This window comes from Peromyscus maniculatus, chromosome 10 (genome assembly GCF_049852395.1).
Source record: "Peromyscus maniculatus bairdii isolate BWxNUB_F1_BW_parent chromosome 10, HU_Pman_BW_mat_3.1, whole genome shotgun sequence".
In the NCBI taxonomy this organism is placed as follows: Eukaryota; Metazoa; Chordata; class Mammalia; order Rodentia; family Cricetidae; genus Peromyscus; species Peromyscus maniculatus.
The window spans coordinates 48,634,145-48,650,506 of NC_134861.1; the positions used below are offsets into that span (position 1 = coordinate 48,634,145).

Below are 16,362 nucleotides of genomic sequence, written 5' to 3' on the forward strand. Positions count from 1 at the left end.
CCCTGGCATCGTGACGGATGATGGGAGTGTGTTAGGAAGCTAAGAAGGAGCCTCCATTAAACCAGTTGGCTTAGGTTAACTGTGGGGAGGAGGCTCTAGCCGGGACCTCCTGGCTAGTGGGCCTCAGAGGGATGCTGAAGACAGTGGGGGGGGGCAGCCAAAGAGAGACAGGAGGGTCTTGGGGAGGGAGGAAGTAAGGATGAGCAAGTCTGGTTTCTCAAGCACCAATTCGTTTCGACATACCTTAGGACCATCCACGCTTGAGGGCTCACAGCACAAAAAATACAGAGTGCAAACACTCTGTTTAAGGACTATGAACTCGGCCTCACCTCTCTAGACTGCTCTCTGCACCTCAACTAACTAAGGTGGAAAACTAAGAGGACAGGGACACCTATGGAGGGAAAAAGGCTAGGAAACACAGCGGACCGGAATCAGGGAGGAGATGAGAGGACGTGGTCTTTCCCTAACAAACAACAGCTGCTCTCCAGCTCCATGAAAAAGATATGCAGGAGTCAAGTCTACTTAATTGCTCACTTTGCTGCCTAAGATGTGATTTTCTTTTGTCAATTTCTCTCTTGGTATCTTCCTATCTAGGGAGAACCCAGAGGGCAGACCTCGATGAGTCTTTACCCATCACAATAATAAAAATACGTCCCAGCTAGGTGTTTAGATATAGGCATGTGCTATTGTGTGACTAGTAAAGTATGACGGAAACCCGTTTTCCTTCTCCTTTGCCACTTAAAACATGTTTATACATATGTGGGAGAAATATCCTTGTGCCTGAACACAATGTGATACTAGGTGATGTCTGGAGCTGTTGCAACCATGAATGCAAAACAAAACAAAACAAGAAAAAATGAGAGATGGATGCCCAGATCCCTGGAAAATTCTTGAATGACGTAGTTCCAAGATGCTCGACATCTGAAGTCTTGGCCACACAATAGAGTTCATTACCCTATAGTATAAGTTCCTCTGAGTATGAGCTGTTGCTGGGAATATCACGATGGACACAGGATGGTGGGGTTGGGGAGAGAATGCCACAGCTAACTCTTTTAAAAAGACCAAAGGAAACCGTAATTAGTGGCTGGAACTCTCTTTATTGTCTGGAGTAGAAGAACCCTGTTGGACGGGCACAGCAGAAGTGGGGATGTGCATTGTCATGGTTACATGTGCAACAACATCAGCTTATTGGCTCTGATTCCATCTAATAACACAGGTCCCTCCCAAGTTGCCTGCATACAATGGGCTCAAGTTATGGATTCCTATCATCCTGGCTCCCTAAAGCAGAGATCCTGGGGCTCACTGCAGTTTCTTGCCCTACTAGACTGTGCCAGAGTTTACTATGAACCCCTCTCTCCTGAAAGTGATGAATGGCCCCGATGATGTGTACCTGTTGGATGTGCATCCAAGCCAGAGCTTCTGGGAGGTGCAAGTATCTATTTTCTTTTACTGAGCCACATCTGGCTGTTTCCCCTGGCAGCCTTGGTGTGCTATGCAGCAATACTGACCACGTGTAGCCAAACACATATCGCCACCTGAGGCCCCTATCCAGCAGAAAAAAAAAAAAAGGCACCTTCAGGACTACTGGCCTGTGTTGAACTTACAGCCTCAGGGCTTCCTCCTCCACGTGGCTGGACTTCATGGGGAAAGGACAAACAAATACAGAGGGATAAATAGAACACTGGGACCCTGTCTGAAGGTGTCTCCTTGTCCCTGGGAGTCCCAGGACACAGACGGGTTTTAGGATGAATGGGAACATGTGCCATCTCTGAGCTTCCCTTTCTAGCTGGAGTTTCCGAGATTCGGCTCTCAGAGGTAGTGTGAGCTTGGGGAATCTCAGCCGCCTCACATACCCGGGGAGAGGAACTGAGCCCAGCTCCAAGGACAGTCTGGGCTCAATGGCCCTGCAAATTTCTGTAGCTCATCTGCACTCTGTGAGGAAGCAGCAGGCAGAGTGGTCTACTCCCTCCTCCCCCGCTGGACCTTACACTTGGTGTACAGTGGTCAAGGCTGTAATGAACTCATCTCTGCTCCTTCCCTATTAGGCCGTGAGTTCAGAGTCCTGTGCACTGTAGAACTCTAGCACCTGGAGGCTCAGATGCAACATTCTGTTGATGGAGTGAGTGATTCAGGGTCTCAAGTGGTATGGGGAAATGGGATGAAGCTAAGCAGTGAGCTTCTCCTAGAACCCAAATATCCACATCATCCTGTGCAGCTTGGGCTGGATAAAGACAGCTAGTGTTTCTAATATCGTGTGAATAACAATAATAACAACAACAACAACAAATCAGAATGCCACGAGGAAGTCCCCTACCCCTGGCAGCTCGTTACCCTTCCCTTCAGGCCATCGAAAGCTCCAGACCTAGGCTAGAACACTTAGATCTGTACTCAGTCAACACACAGCCTCTCCAACCTGCAACCTGACTTTCCCAGGCTGCTCCGGTCCCTCCCACCTACCACTGTAAAACATTGGGTGCCAAGAACATCTACTTCTGGGGGATCCCCAGAGACCCCTCCATGACAAAGTGCAGCCATGGCCCCATGAACACATTTCATTCAATTACATCTTTCTTCCAGCTACCCAGTTATTCCCAAGACTGAGACCCAGTGGGGGAAAAAAAAAACCCCTTTCTTTGCCAGCTTGTCCCATCACTTTGATGGACAACATTAAATGCTAATAGAAAAACATCTCTCTAATAAAACAAATGCTGACAGGAAGGGATGTGGAAAGGCAGCCATATGGCAACTACGATTCTTGTGCCCGGCCGTGTTCACAGCGGCACGTCTTCGGCAGACAGAGGTGACACCAAGTAGCTCACAGACCAGCATTTAATAAATCAGACAGAGCTGGCGCCATCGGGTGCTCCCAGCTTGTAGCCGGATCAGAGCAGTTTTCTCATTTGCAGACAGGAAGGTGTTTTAGGCGAGAGTGGTTGGATGCCTGTTCTGAGCCTTCAGCCTTTCCTCGCTGTCCCTGGGGCCATCAGTGTGTCTCCCCGTCTGGCTCTGTTTCCCTCATGTTTGCACAGTGCTTCTTGTGTCTCCGCCCTCTGACAGCCCTCCGTCGTGGTCACCGTCCACACTAGACGCTTTGGCCTCCGGCTGCATGGAAGGCAAGGGGTCCTGCTGGAGAGCTGTGGTGCACCTTCCCTGGGGGGACAGGCCCGGCTCACACCTCTGTTCTTCCGTGGGAGCCTCCTTTGTGACCTCCTCCAGGTCTGCAGCCTCCCGTCCATCAGTCAGTTGAATGGCCTCCTTTCCCACCGTGTTTACGTCCTCTGAAGGTATCTGGGGTAACCAGGGATGAGGAGAATGTGAGCTCTGGTTCCTGTTGCTCGGCGGTGTTGGGGAGCTGACAGCAGGCTTCCCAGCATCCTCGGGCACTGTCAGCGCCTGGGCAGCTGCACAGCTTTCACCTCGCTCTTGCTTCTGAACCTCCCCTGCAAACAGACAGAGGACAGCATCAACCCTCTGGCGGCAGGTTGGACTCACCTTTCTCTCCCCTCTTCCAGGCAGGGCACTTGAGCCCAGGGGGATGAAGGACCCATGCGTAGAAGCCAAGCAAGCACCTTCTTGAAACCTCTGCCTTATTGCCAAAGAATCTCATCTGTCCATGGACGACTAAGTCTGAGGACAAAGGCTGTCTTTTGGAAGCTGAGGGAATACCTTTAGTCCTCTAGTGACAGAGATTCCAGCTGCCTTCAGGGCAGGAGGATAGCTTGGGGAGATTTAGTGTCATCCCCATCCTCATTCTCCATCAGCACCTCCCACTCTGAGGGGAATACACCATGTTTGCCCAGCTTCAGAGAAAAGACTGTGTGCAAACAGCTTCTGGCTCCCTCCCTCAGCACCGGACTCTTGGCCTTAAACACGTCTACCAATCAGCAATTCTAGAAGAGCAGCAAGCAGGAGGCAGAACACAAGGGATGAGCACTGGGTGCTGTGACCTTGTTCCCCATCTCCCTACTCACTTGCTTTGTGATCACAGCTTGTCTGGCCTCAGTTTCTCAGATAGGTGAAAGGGGGGACTCTAATGTCCCTCCTTGACCTAATAAGTAATGGTGGCATTAGGTCACCATCAGGGAAGAGGAAACAGCTCTTAGTACCAGGACATGTGTATTTAATACCAGGCTATGGGTTTTCCATAAGCTAGCGTGTGCTGGGACCTCAGGAACAGCAGTGATGAAGGACATGGAAGACGCAAAGCTGGGTGAGTCTAGCATGACTTGGAGCAAACACAAAGGCCCCGGGAATACTTCCGGGTACTCCTGACTGGAACTGTAGGGGTAGTAGAACAACAAACACTATAGTTAGGCCTGCCGTTGGACACGTAGAGGGATGTTCTGGGGTTCACAGCCGGTTGGTGGAAGACTGGCAAGAGGCAGAACACATATTCCTTCCACCTTCCCATGCCACACCTGTTGAGGGAGCCTTGCTGATTCCAGGTTAGCTTCGACACCATTCACTTTCTTTGCAAGGTCCTACTGGTCAGCTCCCGATGGCCTGCTGCCTCAGTTTCCAAGGTTGGCTCACCCACATGTGTCCTTCCAGCCATGTAACATACCTGTGATAGGTTTACTGTCAACTTGTCTGGCTGAAGAGGTATCTAGGACTTAGGAGATACATCTGTGTGTCTGTGGGGCCTTTTTAAGAGAGCACCGATGTGCGGGATAGTGACCGGAAAGGGAAGATCTGGCCGGAATGTAAGGGGCACCTTCCAGCTGGCAGCCCAGATAATAAACAGAGTCCGAGGAAGGCAGCAGAGTGGAAGTGCAGCTTACATCAGCTGATATCAGGCTTTCCAGCATAGGATCAATACCAGCAACTCTCTAGAAGCTTCCAAGCATTACAGCTCCAGCCTGGGACTGCTGGGGCATCCTGCTTTCTGCACTGAGAACCTGGTTCTCTGCCTGTCTGCTGTTAGACTACCAGTTCCTGTAGTCTAGAGTAAAGCCTATCCAATAATCCCTTTATCATTTATATATGGACCTTTTCTTGGTTTTGCTCCTCTAGAAAGCCCTGACTAACACAATACCCCTTAGGTCTCTGCACAAACCATTCCATTTCCTCTAGCTCTAAAGTCCTGGCTAGCTAGGACTTACTGGGTTCCCCTTTCTGCTAGGAGCTGCTCAACACACATGGCATGTTTTATCTTATTGTCGAATTTTGGTCCATGAAATCGGAAGCCTCCACTGTCTTGTCCACAGTGTCTGAACAACATCTGAGCATTCAAGAATATTTTCAAAACAGAACTTAACTTTTATTCTTGAGTAGAAACATAACATGTGTGGGGAGAACTGGAGAGGCCTGCCATGACTGTGACAAACACTGAGATAAACATCTTACAAAAAGAGAGAGGCTTTGCCTGGGCTGGGGTTGGAGCCCATGTTAGTGGGGATTGAACCTAGGGCCTTGCACAAGCTAGGCAATCTCTCTACCACTGAGCCACATCGCTAACCCTCGGATTTGGGCTCGCAGTTTTAGGGGTGCTAGCCCATAAGAAGCTGTCTGTTGCTTTGTGCCAGGCAGCTTGTTGCCATGGAAGCACAAGGTGAAGCAAACTCACATGGGACCAGAAGGAACAGAAGAAACAGTGGGGGGATCGGGTCCCACTAGCCACTTCAGGGCTGTGCCCAGACACCTGATGGCCTTGCTCTAGGCTCCACTTCATCATCATCCCATTGCTTTCCATTCCCAATTTTGATTAACGTCTTGGGTCTGTTTCCAACCCCTCCCTTGTGAGGTCTGTAGCGCTCAGGTCCTAACTTCTCCATTCAGTCCCTCTCTGTCTCCTCTGTGGCATGTGTTTCCACCAGCCACAGCCTCCTCCCTGGCTGGCTCTGCCTGTGGTTTCTGCAATAGCAGTTTTCTTCCGGTTCCAGTCCACTTCTGGGTGCACATAGATTACTGTCTTGTTTTGTGGCTTGTAACGAATGACCACCAACTTCGTGGCTTTAAAACACACATCTATTTCCTGACAGCTCTGGGGGTCAGAAGTCCTCTGTTGATCCCCACCCCCCACCCCCCGGCAGATCAGGAGCACAGACCTTGGGTGACTCTAGGGCACAATGCATTCCCGACTTTCCCCAGAGTTTGGGGGTTTCTTGATTTGTGGCAGAATTCTTCCAATGGCCATCTCCATAGCCACATCATCTGGCTTATCTATGTGGGCCATGCCTCTCTCTTGCCTCTGTCTTATAAGATGATCAATCCATTTAGGACTCAGCTGTACAATCCAGGATCATCGTCTCACCTCACTACCCACAGATGAATTCCATCTGCCAAGTGCTTTCATCATGGGGGATAACGCTAATTGGTTCCATTGGAAACCCCTGAGAACATCCTTTAGCCCTCAAGATACATACCCCCTCCTCCTCGTTTCCTTTGTTGACCTGCTGTCTACTCTAGTTCTCTGAGTATACCTTTCTGTGTATCTGTCCTGGTTCCTCGTCCTTCATTCCATCCAGTTATTGGCAATCTAACTCCCACCCATGAGGACATTCCTTGTGTCTGCTCATTACGTTTCCCATAGGAGATGTAGACTCATGACTCTAGTGTCCAGTCGGATCCACCCCCACCACCCCTACCACCTCCTGGAGAATCTGCTGTTACATTCTAGAAATGGCTTCCCCCCACTACCACTACCACCCCCCAACACACACACACACACACACACACACACACACACACGTCTCCTCCCATTGATTGTCTCAGCACTGCCTTGTGATCACATGGACTTCAGGACTTCAGACTTCAAAGCCACCTAAGTGTCCTTCCTTATCTTTTCTGCCGTTTGTGAAATGTAAAATCCCAGCTCTGTCCTTCAGCACTGCAGATGGAACACCGTGTCTCTCCAGATTCATGGGTGGAAGCCCCCTTCCACATCCCCAATTCAAAAGGGGGCATTTGGACGTGAGACTTTGGGAGAAGCTTAGGTGCATCATGGATATGGGTCATTCACCATGGCTGCAGTACCCTCATAAGAAGAGGAGACCAGAGCCTTCTCTTTCTCCAGCATGTGAGCCCACAGCCTGGAGGGAAGAGTGCCCTCACCAGACGCAGAGTGAAATGACACCTTGGCCCACCAAGCCTTCAAAACTATACGCACTACATAATGCAGCCAGACTGCTCGGCTCTGTTCTACAAACCCATGGTGCCTCAGAGAAATGCTTCTGGCAGCTCTCACTCTCACCCTTCCATGGCATCAGTCACAGCTTGGCTGTCTAAAGCCTCTCTGGTCTATGTCCTCTGGGTTCAGGGAGATTGCATCTCAACAAACAGGTAAGTGATACAGGAAACAAGTACACCCAGACCTCGATTTCAGACAGGGGTCAGGGGTATCCACTGTGTATGAGGCTAAAACACAAATTTGAGAGGATTCCTTATGGACGTTAGATGTGTTATGTATTTTAAAATACAAACCTATAGAGTTGAATACGTTAGGTATACTAAAACATGGAAAGTGGGTGTAATGTGAAAAGGTTGAGTTAAAACTGCAGCTTAGAATTTCTGCAACATGTGATAATTTATTACATCTATGATCCATTTTAACACAATGCATAAAAGTATTGATGAGTATGATTGGTAGGGGTTTTGAATATGTCTATTTAATTAAATAAATATTCACTGGGGGAGCCCTTAGCTACCTAGTATGCATTTAAAGGTTTAAGAAACTTTGAAATAGCTGTAAGGTTGACAGAATCTATCTGTAGATTTCCAAACAGTTGGTAGAGAGGCTTTTGAATGGCCCTACCACCTACAGTATGGCAAGTATCTGAGGTGGTGAATGTACCAACTGCTCTGATTCGGTCTTCATGCATTATGTCCATGTGCGACATGTCACATGGCATCCCATAAGTCATAACTAAGTACAGTCATTATATGTCAGTTTAAAATATCCTTAAAATGTCTGAACTTTGTTAAAGCAGAACTGAAGAACCCCAGAAGAAACTAAACTGAATCAGAAGCTCTACAAGGCTTAAGTGATACCACCAAGGTGGAGAGGGTGACTCGCACAGAAGGAAGTGACGCTGTGGGTGGGAAACTCTAGAGCCACTGGGAGGAGATGATGGGCTTCACCCACGCAAGGCAAGTCTTGCCTCTTGTCCCCAAACCTCTTCCTTCTAGTTCTCCTGATACAAATTTGACTTTTCACATTTTAAAGGAGCCATCTCATTTTCCACAGCCTTGTGGATAACCACAGGGGAACCCTAGAGACAGACTCTTCAGCAATTTTGTTTTTTTTCTCTCTCATTTTTCAAGTCTGTATTCAGTCATGGACACCTTGTGTCATTCTTTTCCACAGGTCTTATCCTGGAAAACGAGCCCAGCGCTTGACTTTACAGTGAAATATATGAACACATATATGAGTAAAGCAAGCCTTGAAATGGAAAAAAAAAATTGCCTGTTGTGATCTGTTCAGCCAAGATAACAGTGTGTGCAGTTCCCAATAGGGTCATGTTCTAATCTACACTGCCAAGCCAGGGGTCCCCCGATGGCTTTGCCATTCTGCTTGGGTCTATGGACTTGCACCTGGGATCTTGTTAGAACTACAGGGTCTCAGGCTCCACCCCTCATCGACTGGATTCAGAATGCACATTTTCTTAAGGTCCCAGGTGATGGGGGTTCCCATTATAGTGCAAGAAGCACTGTGACCTTGACACACAAGTCTCACTGTGTCTTCCTCCGTGTGGAAAACCTTCAAAGGCTGCAGATTCTGGGGAACAAAGGCTGAGCTTGTCACCTAGTGCTCATGCGTTCATGATCCAACACCCACTTCTCTTTGTGTCTGATGTCCCCACTCCTCTCCTCGTACCCTTCCAGCCAGTCACATGGGTCCCTTTTGTTACGGCATCTCTCCCATGGCCATCGTTGATTCCCTTTCTCCCTGGAGCTCCCACTCCTTTCTCCATTCCAAAGAGAGCCTTTGGGGGGCAGCCCAGACCCCACCTCCTCCGTGAAGATTAAATCTGGCCACAAGCCCCCTTTCTTGTGACAGGTGTCCCAGGAGGCGGTCTGGACCTCCTGAAACTTAAGAGCTTTTATTTTTTTCACCTCACTTATATCACGCTACCTTAAGTACGAAGTCTTGCCTGATTAATTTTTTAACTTTGCCAATGTACTATGGCAGAGACTCAATAAATATCTTACTAAGTGCTTGAATATATGGACTTATACATGTATTCATGAAAAAGTGAATCTATTAGCATACATCCTAAATACCATGCATCACTTTATGAAAGCAACTTAAATTTATAGTATTCATTTTAGGGTATATTCAGGTAACTACCCCCCAAACTTCTCAAAATGGTACTTTCTGCAAAGAGACAGAGATGTCTAACTCCTACAAATATTTAGCTACACCCGAGGCAGCTCAGGGAAGTAATCCCATCAATTTCAAAGCAACAAATGAAAATCCTTACAGTGGTTGTGGAGGGGCCTGAGACACACTGAGTCAAAGCCGACCGCGCTCTCAACAGAGTGGGGAAGTGTTATATTCAAAAGGAGCGAATTATGGTGTTTCCTGCAGCTACATTTTTCACCAGTGTGAGATGAATAAACTCCTTCTGGAAATTACTCTCATGAAATTACTTCTCCTGAGACAGTTAATAGTATATTCTGGTGCCCCTGAAAAATTAATTAACCTTCCTCAGAACAGTCTCACCCCTAAACCACTGGCAGTGTGTTTTTACTGTGGGTCAGCCGAGACCTTTGCCACCCTCATTTACATCTAAGGGGAGCTGGTCTAAATTATGCCAGGGCCTTTTGGTTGCTGGTGCTTCGCCGTGTGCTGTTTCCTTATATGATATTCCAATCCTGTCTAGATGTGTGAATCTTGTCACCATCCATCTTCCCCACCCCACCCCTTCTCCTCCTCTTCTTCCTTCTTCTCCTTCTCTACCCCCTCCTTTTTTTTTTTAATGAAAAGCCTTTGAGGTTACCAGGGAAACATTTTTAGTGTAGACTTTTGTTCAGGGGATGAGGAAGGTAGTCCCACTGTTATCACCATAGGCTACCGTACAGCCACAGGAAAGGGATAATGGACACCCAAAGAGGATGATAGACACCAGAAGGAGGTGGTGGACTCCTGAGGAGGACGGCAGATACTAGCTGTGACTCTGTTGTCTGCTCCCATTTACTTGGCTTTTCCTGAGAGAGGCTGGATAGTGCATCTTGGGATCAGAACAATACACATTCTGGAAATTGGGAATGTGGGTACAGCAGGGTTTACCAAGGCCCTTTCTCCTCGTGTTTCTCTAGAAGGCCCCCAGACAGCATGCTTAAGTCAATTATCAGGACACACAGAGAACTTCTTAAACATGTGACAGCCGTCAGGCCTTCACTAGAACCTCTGATCCTTTGCTATGGGAACCAAAGCTCTTTGCTAAGATTCTGGGGCGTTGATTCAAGCCATCCACGGGAAGCTTCACTTTTACTTACAGACTCACAGCGCTGACATCTCCATAAAAGACGTATGAATTAGCCAAAAGTTGGAAAATATTATTGCAAATAATAGTAATTATTCTGGGTTGCTGTCACAAACAGAATTAATTATCATTAATACTTATTAGTCACAATACACACATCAATAAGGATGAGGCAAATGCTTCATGACAGAGTAGAAAGAAAAATATTGTTGTTGGTTTTTTTTTCTCTAAAAGATGAAGAAGAAATAGTGTCATAGAAAAGATCGTTAGTCCCCTAAAAATATGTCCCCCGCTCATAGGCCCAAAGGGGACATTTGTCATCTTTTGTTGGCTCGCTAGCTGGCTGGGCTTTGTTGTCCTCCTGAATGTGGCAGCTTTCAGTAGGAATTAATCAGGCCACAGCAGTGATGAGGCCACTGGGACACTGACAGCCTCTCAGAGAACGTGTCCTTGTTCCCACCCGGAGCTGGCTCAGGACAGGCAGGAACAATGCACGCTGATGACGGGACTCTGGAAGCTATCATTTTGAATCAGTCCCTCACTCAGGCTGCCCTTGTGAAGATCAAGACAGCTAGAGCTCATTTCAGTACAGCAGGCTCAGGCCACCCAGAACAGTCAGAGGCTTTGGTGCTCCACGAGGACACAGGCTGCCAGCATGCCATGACCACTAGCCGCAATGCAAGGCCACAGTACACTGGAGGCCAGTATTACAGGCAGCACTTGCTATAGGCTGCAATGACCCAGTTCTGCTTTCTGGCCAGTGTGGATTCACCAGGGTAAGGGGCTGTATCCAGTGATTCTCCCATGGGTACCTGAGAATGTTACTCTTGAAAACCTAGCAATGTCTTCTGCTTTTACTGCTCCCACCCTGTGAAGAGCGATCTTAATAGTTAGAAGATGCTGGGTGAACCTTGCTGGCCCCAGCTCTGGTGGGCAGAACCACCTGTCTATCCCAGTGAGTCCTACATTGGTCCACTAATGCTCTAAGTTCTAAGCTGTGAGCTGGTTGGTTTCACAGTATGAACTAAAGGATAGAGCTGGCCAACTGGGCTTGATAAAAAGGTCGTCCAATCATCAGGGGAGGAGGGTGGGTCAATCGCACCATGGAGCTGAGAGGTAGTCAAGACAGCTAAGTGTAACTTGGCAACTCTGAGCAGGGTGAAAACAGGACGGCAAGGTATCACCATGGGTTGATCCTACAGCAGACGGATGAACATGGGAACTGAGCAAGGACAGATTGGAAGGTGGGGAGTTCTGGAGAGGAGCCTCCAATGACACAGTGAGTGCCCAGACTGAGCCACAAGTGGGAGACCCAAGAAACCCTGAAGGAAGACTTTGACTACAGGTTGGATGTGGATGGGGAAGAGATACTGATAGGAGTCGATGACTATAAGGTTTCAAGCTTGAGTAACAAAAAAAAAAAAAAAAAAAAGAGGAACCAGGAAGAGTTGGTGATGTCACATCAAAGAAGCCCACAGACTGCTGGGAAAGTTCAGTCTCTGAGAAATAGGAGATTGTAGGTACAGATAGAAGTGCATGCCCGTGTGTGTGTGTGTGTGTGTGTGTGTGTGTTTAGGTATAGGGTGAGAATGTCTTCATCGAGTCCCACAGTAGCTGTAGGAGGAGGTGCTGCTGGGCACTGGCATGTGCTCTGTAGAGGGTGCAGACCAGGAAGAAAGAGCAAACCTGAGAGACACTTACCATCCCTGGGGCTCTCCTTGTTCTCAGTGGGCTGTTCCACAAACTTCAACAGTGGGGACCTTGACCTCTGTATGGTGGGAAGAGTCTGGTCACTGAACAGTATAGTGTCTTTGCCCCCTATGAAGAAGATGGGAAAGTTGGCTTGTCATGTCACTGGTTTAGCTGGGTAACATTTACAACCCGTCACAGTTTTCATTGTTAACTTGAGACACTGTAGAATCGCCTGGGAAGAGAGTCTCAGTGAAGGGATGCCTTGATGAGGTTGGCCTCGGGTATTATTTTGACTACACTGATTGAGGTGTGAACACCAGCTCACTGTGGGTGGCACCATTCCCTAGTCAGGGGATTTGGGGCTGTGTAAAAGAAAATGAGCTGAGCATAAGCATGCACACAGTCTCTCTCTGCCCTAACTGGGGATGTGACTAGATGCTTCAAGTTCCTGCCATCTCGGCTTCCTACAATCTAGAATGGTAGGTTGAATGCACCCTTTCTTGCCTAAGTCGTTTTTGTCAGAGTGTTTCTATTGTAGCCACAGAAATGAAACTAAAATGCCCCCCATACAATGAACTGGCTATTTGGTTAGGATACTCCTTCAGCTGTGGGCAGTACAAGTAATGTAGCCAGTAGGTCGTTCCCTAGTGTGTGGATAGAGCATGGCAGTTTCTGTGATGGAAGACCTTGAATCATTTCCCAGTGGCTGCTTGGGAACAGCTGCCCACAAGTGCTCCCAGTAAAGGGAAGCTTGTATGGCTGTGAAGGAGTGAGCAGTTGGGTGGGATGGCAGCAGTGGCAGAAGCTTGGGAGGGACACTATACTAGCTGTGCTCCGGATAGAATCACCTGCTCACTGGGTGACAGCAAGGGCGTCACGTTCCTTCTCTAACCCTCGCATTTCTCATCATGGGTGGTTGTGAAGACAAAATGAAATGGCCAGGAAAAGGCCTTGGGTATTTAGAGAGCATTTAGCAAATGTCACCTGCTGAAGTCATCAGCACAGACTCCCCCACACCTGATAGCTGTCCTAATTGCATCTGGTCATGCCAACTACGTGACTGTCACAAGGCAGGTGGTATCGAGTCCTCCACATTATCCCAGCTGTATTCCCACTTGGAACATGCGCTCAGCTTGACCTTCCTGCTTGTTAGTGTGAGTTCCCCAAAGACAGTAGAGAGGTTTGGATGAGAGGCCAAGGTAAAAGGCACCGCCTTTCCATTGTAGAAGGCAGAGCAGGTAACACAGATGAGCAGCAGGGAGGAACAGCTTTGAACATGAGCATGACTAACAGACACACTGGCACCAAATGCATGGATGAACAGTGGTGCCATTAGGAGGTCAAGTGAGCCCATAGGCACGCTATGATGGCAAGTCTTGGCTTGAAAGGCCTAAGGATTCTCTGGTTGGAAACTGTTGGGCCCCAAACAAGTTGCCCAAGTTGTGAAATTCTGCACACTAGGTCAAAGGACCAATAATGCAGAAGGCCACATAGGCTTCTCATTCGGCTGGCACTTGAGTGGCTGCAAGCTCTGCTGATTCCATATGGCACCAAAGTCCTCATTCCTGCCTCTAAAAATGAACCAAGTACTTTCAACCCCCAGATTTTCTTCCACAGGCTGATGCCTTGGAGTGCAGACAGACTGAAAAATGAAAAGCTCAAATAGCTAGATTATAGCCTCTAGCCAGATCGTTTTCTCGCTTTTAGTATTTCTGTGGATTGTGTCTGTCTGTGTGCCTTCATATCTCTCTCTCTCTCTCTCTCTCTCTCTCTCTCTCTCTCTCTCTCTGTGTGTGTGTGTGTGTGTGAGAGAGAGAGAGAGAGAGAGAGAGAGGGGGGAGAGAGAGTGGGGAGCGGGGTCAAAGCTCTTAGATGGGAATCAGGACAATCTTGGATGTTGGTCCTTGTCTACCACCTCATTTGAGACAGGGTCACTTGGGCATTTGCTGTGTACACCAGGCTCTCTGGCCCATGAGCTTCCAGGGAGTCTGTCTCCCCATCTCATCTGGCCATCAGAGCACTGGGGTTACAGATGTGTGCTAAAATGCCTGGCTTTATGTGGGTTCAGGGATTCAAACTCAGGTCCTCCTGCTTGCACTTTACCCAAGAGCCACCTTCCAGCACATGGTGTTTCTTTGTAGAATGTGAACACAGCACTCCTTAGAGCTACCTATATAGACTTGAGAAGACCCGAGGGAAGGATGGCAGCCGGTAGGAGTAAAGGGATCAATCCTGGCTAGGGGGTGTGGCCTGCAACACCTACCATCTGGCTTCTTTACAGCAGGCCCTTAGCTTTGAAATTATCAAAGGACAGCCTAAACAGCTTGGAATAGTCTCAGCTATCTAGATGCCTTCTCTCTACAGCCTGACATTTGTCAAATACATTTACTCTTCAGCAAGATCACAAATTGACTCCAAGTCTAGCAACCACCATCAAGATCTCTATGATGGGGCTGGGGGAATCTAACTTATTGGTAGCAAGCTTATTTAGCATGCATTTGTTCCTGGGTTCAGTCCACAGCACTAATGAACACCGTGTGATAGTGGATGCCTGTGATGCTAATGCTTGGGAGGTAGGAGGAGGAGGATCTGGAGTTCAAAGTCATCCACAGCTACTGCAGCAAGTTCAAGGCCAGACTAGGCTCCATGAGACTATCTCATGAAATAAAACTAGATGGTGCTGGCCAGGAGAGTGCAGAGGAGGAAAGAGGGGAGTCACAAAGCCTCTGCCTTGTGGATTCTTTTTCCACAGCCCAATAGAGTCTCAGAAGAGGTTTTTCTGCCTTCCGGATTCCTCCTCCCTGGTCCAGAAACCAGTCTCTGCTTACATCATTTGCCCATGTATCTTGGCTCAGAAGGAACCATGTTCCTTCAGCACCCATCAAAGATGGCATGAAATGTGAAACACACAAATGCCATCTGCTATGACCTAATTGTCACCTAACTCCCTCCCTGTGTCCTGTTCTAATATGAGTATAGCAGACAGCTTAGGAAAGGGGAAAGTGTTCTTCCTCACGTCAGCTCTGACCGGAAGTTGGCCAGTATAGAAGACCGCTGCTACATCAGCAGAGAAAAATGCTGCGATAGATTAGCAATGTCTGTCACTGGTGTGAGAATGGTGTACACAACGTACACCAAGTATTCGTCATCCTGAACCTTCTGGTTCTTAACTGTTTTTCAGAGAGGGCCATCAGGCACCTCTACCCATCCTCTCTCTACTGCTTCTGTGTTGGTCACTCATTCAATGCTAAGCCCTTAATACTTTGTTATCTCCACCACTGCTTGATGGGGATTCATCTTACTTCTTGAGGTAGACTACAGGTTCACTGGGGATGGGGGCAGGCTGCCTGGCATGGTTGGTGCTGTATTCATAAAGCTGAAGCTCAAAATAGGTACCAGCCCAGGGATGAGCTGACTGATTGGAGGAGACTTTGCTCATCCCCTTTCAGATGCTGGTAAATGAGACAGTTCTCTGAAGCCAATGGCACTCGGCACATTCCACTGTGATGTAGCTGTTGCTGGGGGAAAGGACGAGAAAGAAGAAGAAATGGAGGAGGTAGAGGAGGTGTGAGGGGGAGAGGACACGTTGCTTCTTGCTTGGCCTACAGTAGGTTAAATGGAGACACGTAAAACAGAGACACGTGGGGGAATTGATGTGATCCACACAGGAAGTCACCCTACTCCCTGATTCTTCTCTCCAGAACTGCAAACACCCCCAAACAAGGCTACACCCACAGATCCTTCACTCGTGCCCCAAAACATGGCTGTTGCAATGACAAAGACTATGTCCAAAGGGGAAAAGTGCCACCCCCTGTCCTGTGCCCCCATTTGTATCTGTGTGGTGACCAGAGACTAGAACCCCCACGCCCACAGCATAAAACCCACTGAGGCTGGTCCCTCAAACTAACTGCTCACAAATGCTTGCTTTGTGCTAATTTAATTCTCTATTCCAATTAAGTTATTCTATCTAGAAAGTTCACAGAGCGGTGGACAGCAAATGTCTCCTGTTCATCCACATGGATGATAGACTGTGTCCCCGATTTAGCCCCCCCTAAAAACCCAAGTATTTCAAAATGAACGTACTCCCAAATCCGACTGAAACATTGTAGCTCAGGCCTTCCGCAGCAAAAAGAAGGGAAAAACAGTCATTATTGTAGAACAGCCATTTGAAGCCCCACCTGACCAAACAAACAGCAGCCACAGGAAATTCCCAGCTTTGATTCACCCATTCAACTTCCGTCTT

At 48.1% G+C, this 16,362-nt stretch overlaps 1 protein-coding gene across 10 annotated transcripts in view; it reads right to left on the reverse strand.

Moving 5' to 3' along the window:
- Nucleotides 1–1,077: 1,077 nt before the first annotated feature.
- Ccdc149 (coiled-coil domain containing 149) overlaps nt 1,078–16,362 on the reverse strand; it is a 95,685-nt gene continuing 80,400 nt past the window's right edge. For 4 of the 10 annotated variants that reach the window (XM_042285991.2, XM_015995024.3, XM_076546288.1 and 1 more), the window contains 3 exons: nt 16,203–16,235; nt 12,129–12,245; nt 1,078–3,440 (listed from right to left, as the gene is read on the reverse strand). In XM_042285991.2, the coding sequence (XP_042141925.1) occupies nt 3,016–3,440; nt 12,129–12,245; nt 16,203–16,235 (575 nt within the window). In that variant the 3' untranslated portion in view covers nt 1,078–3,015. The remainder of the gene's footprint in view (nt 3,441–12,128; nt 12,246–16,202; nt 16,236–16,362) is intronic. The other 6 variants (XM_042285989.2, XM_076546289.1, XM_076546287.1 and 3 more) reach the window with 4 other exon arrangements.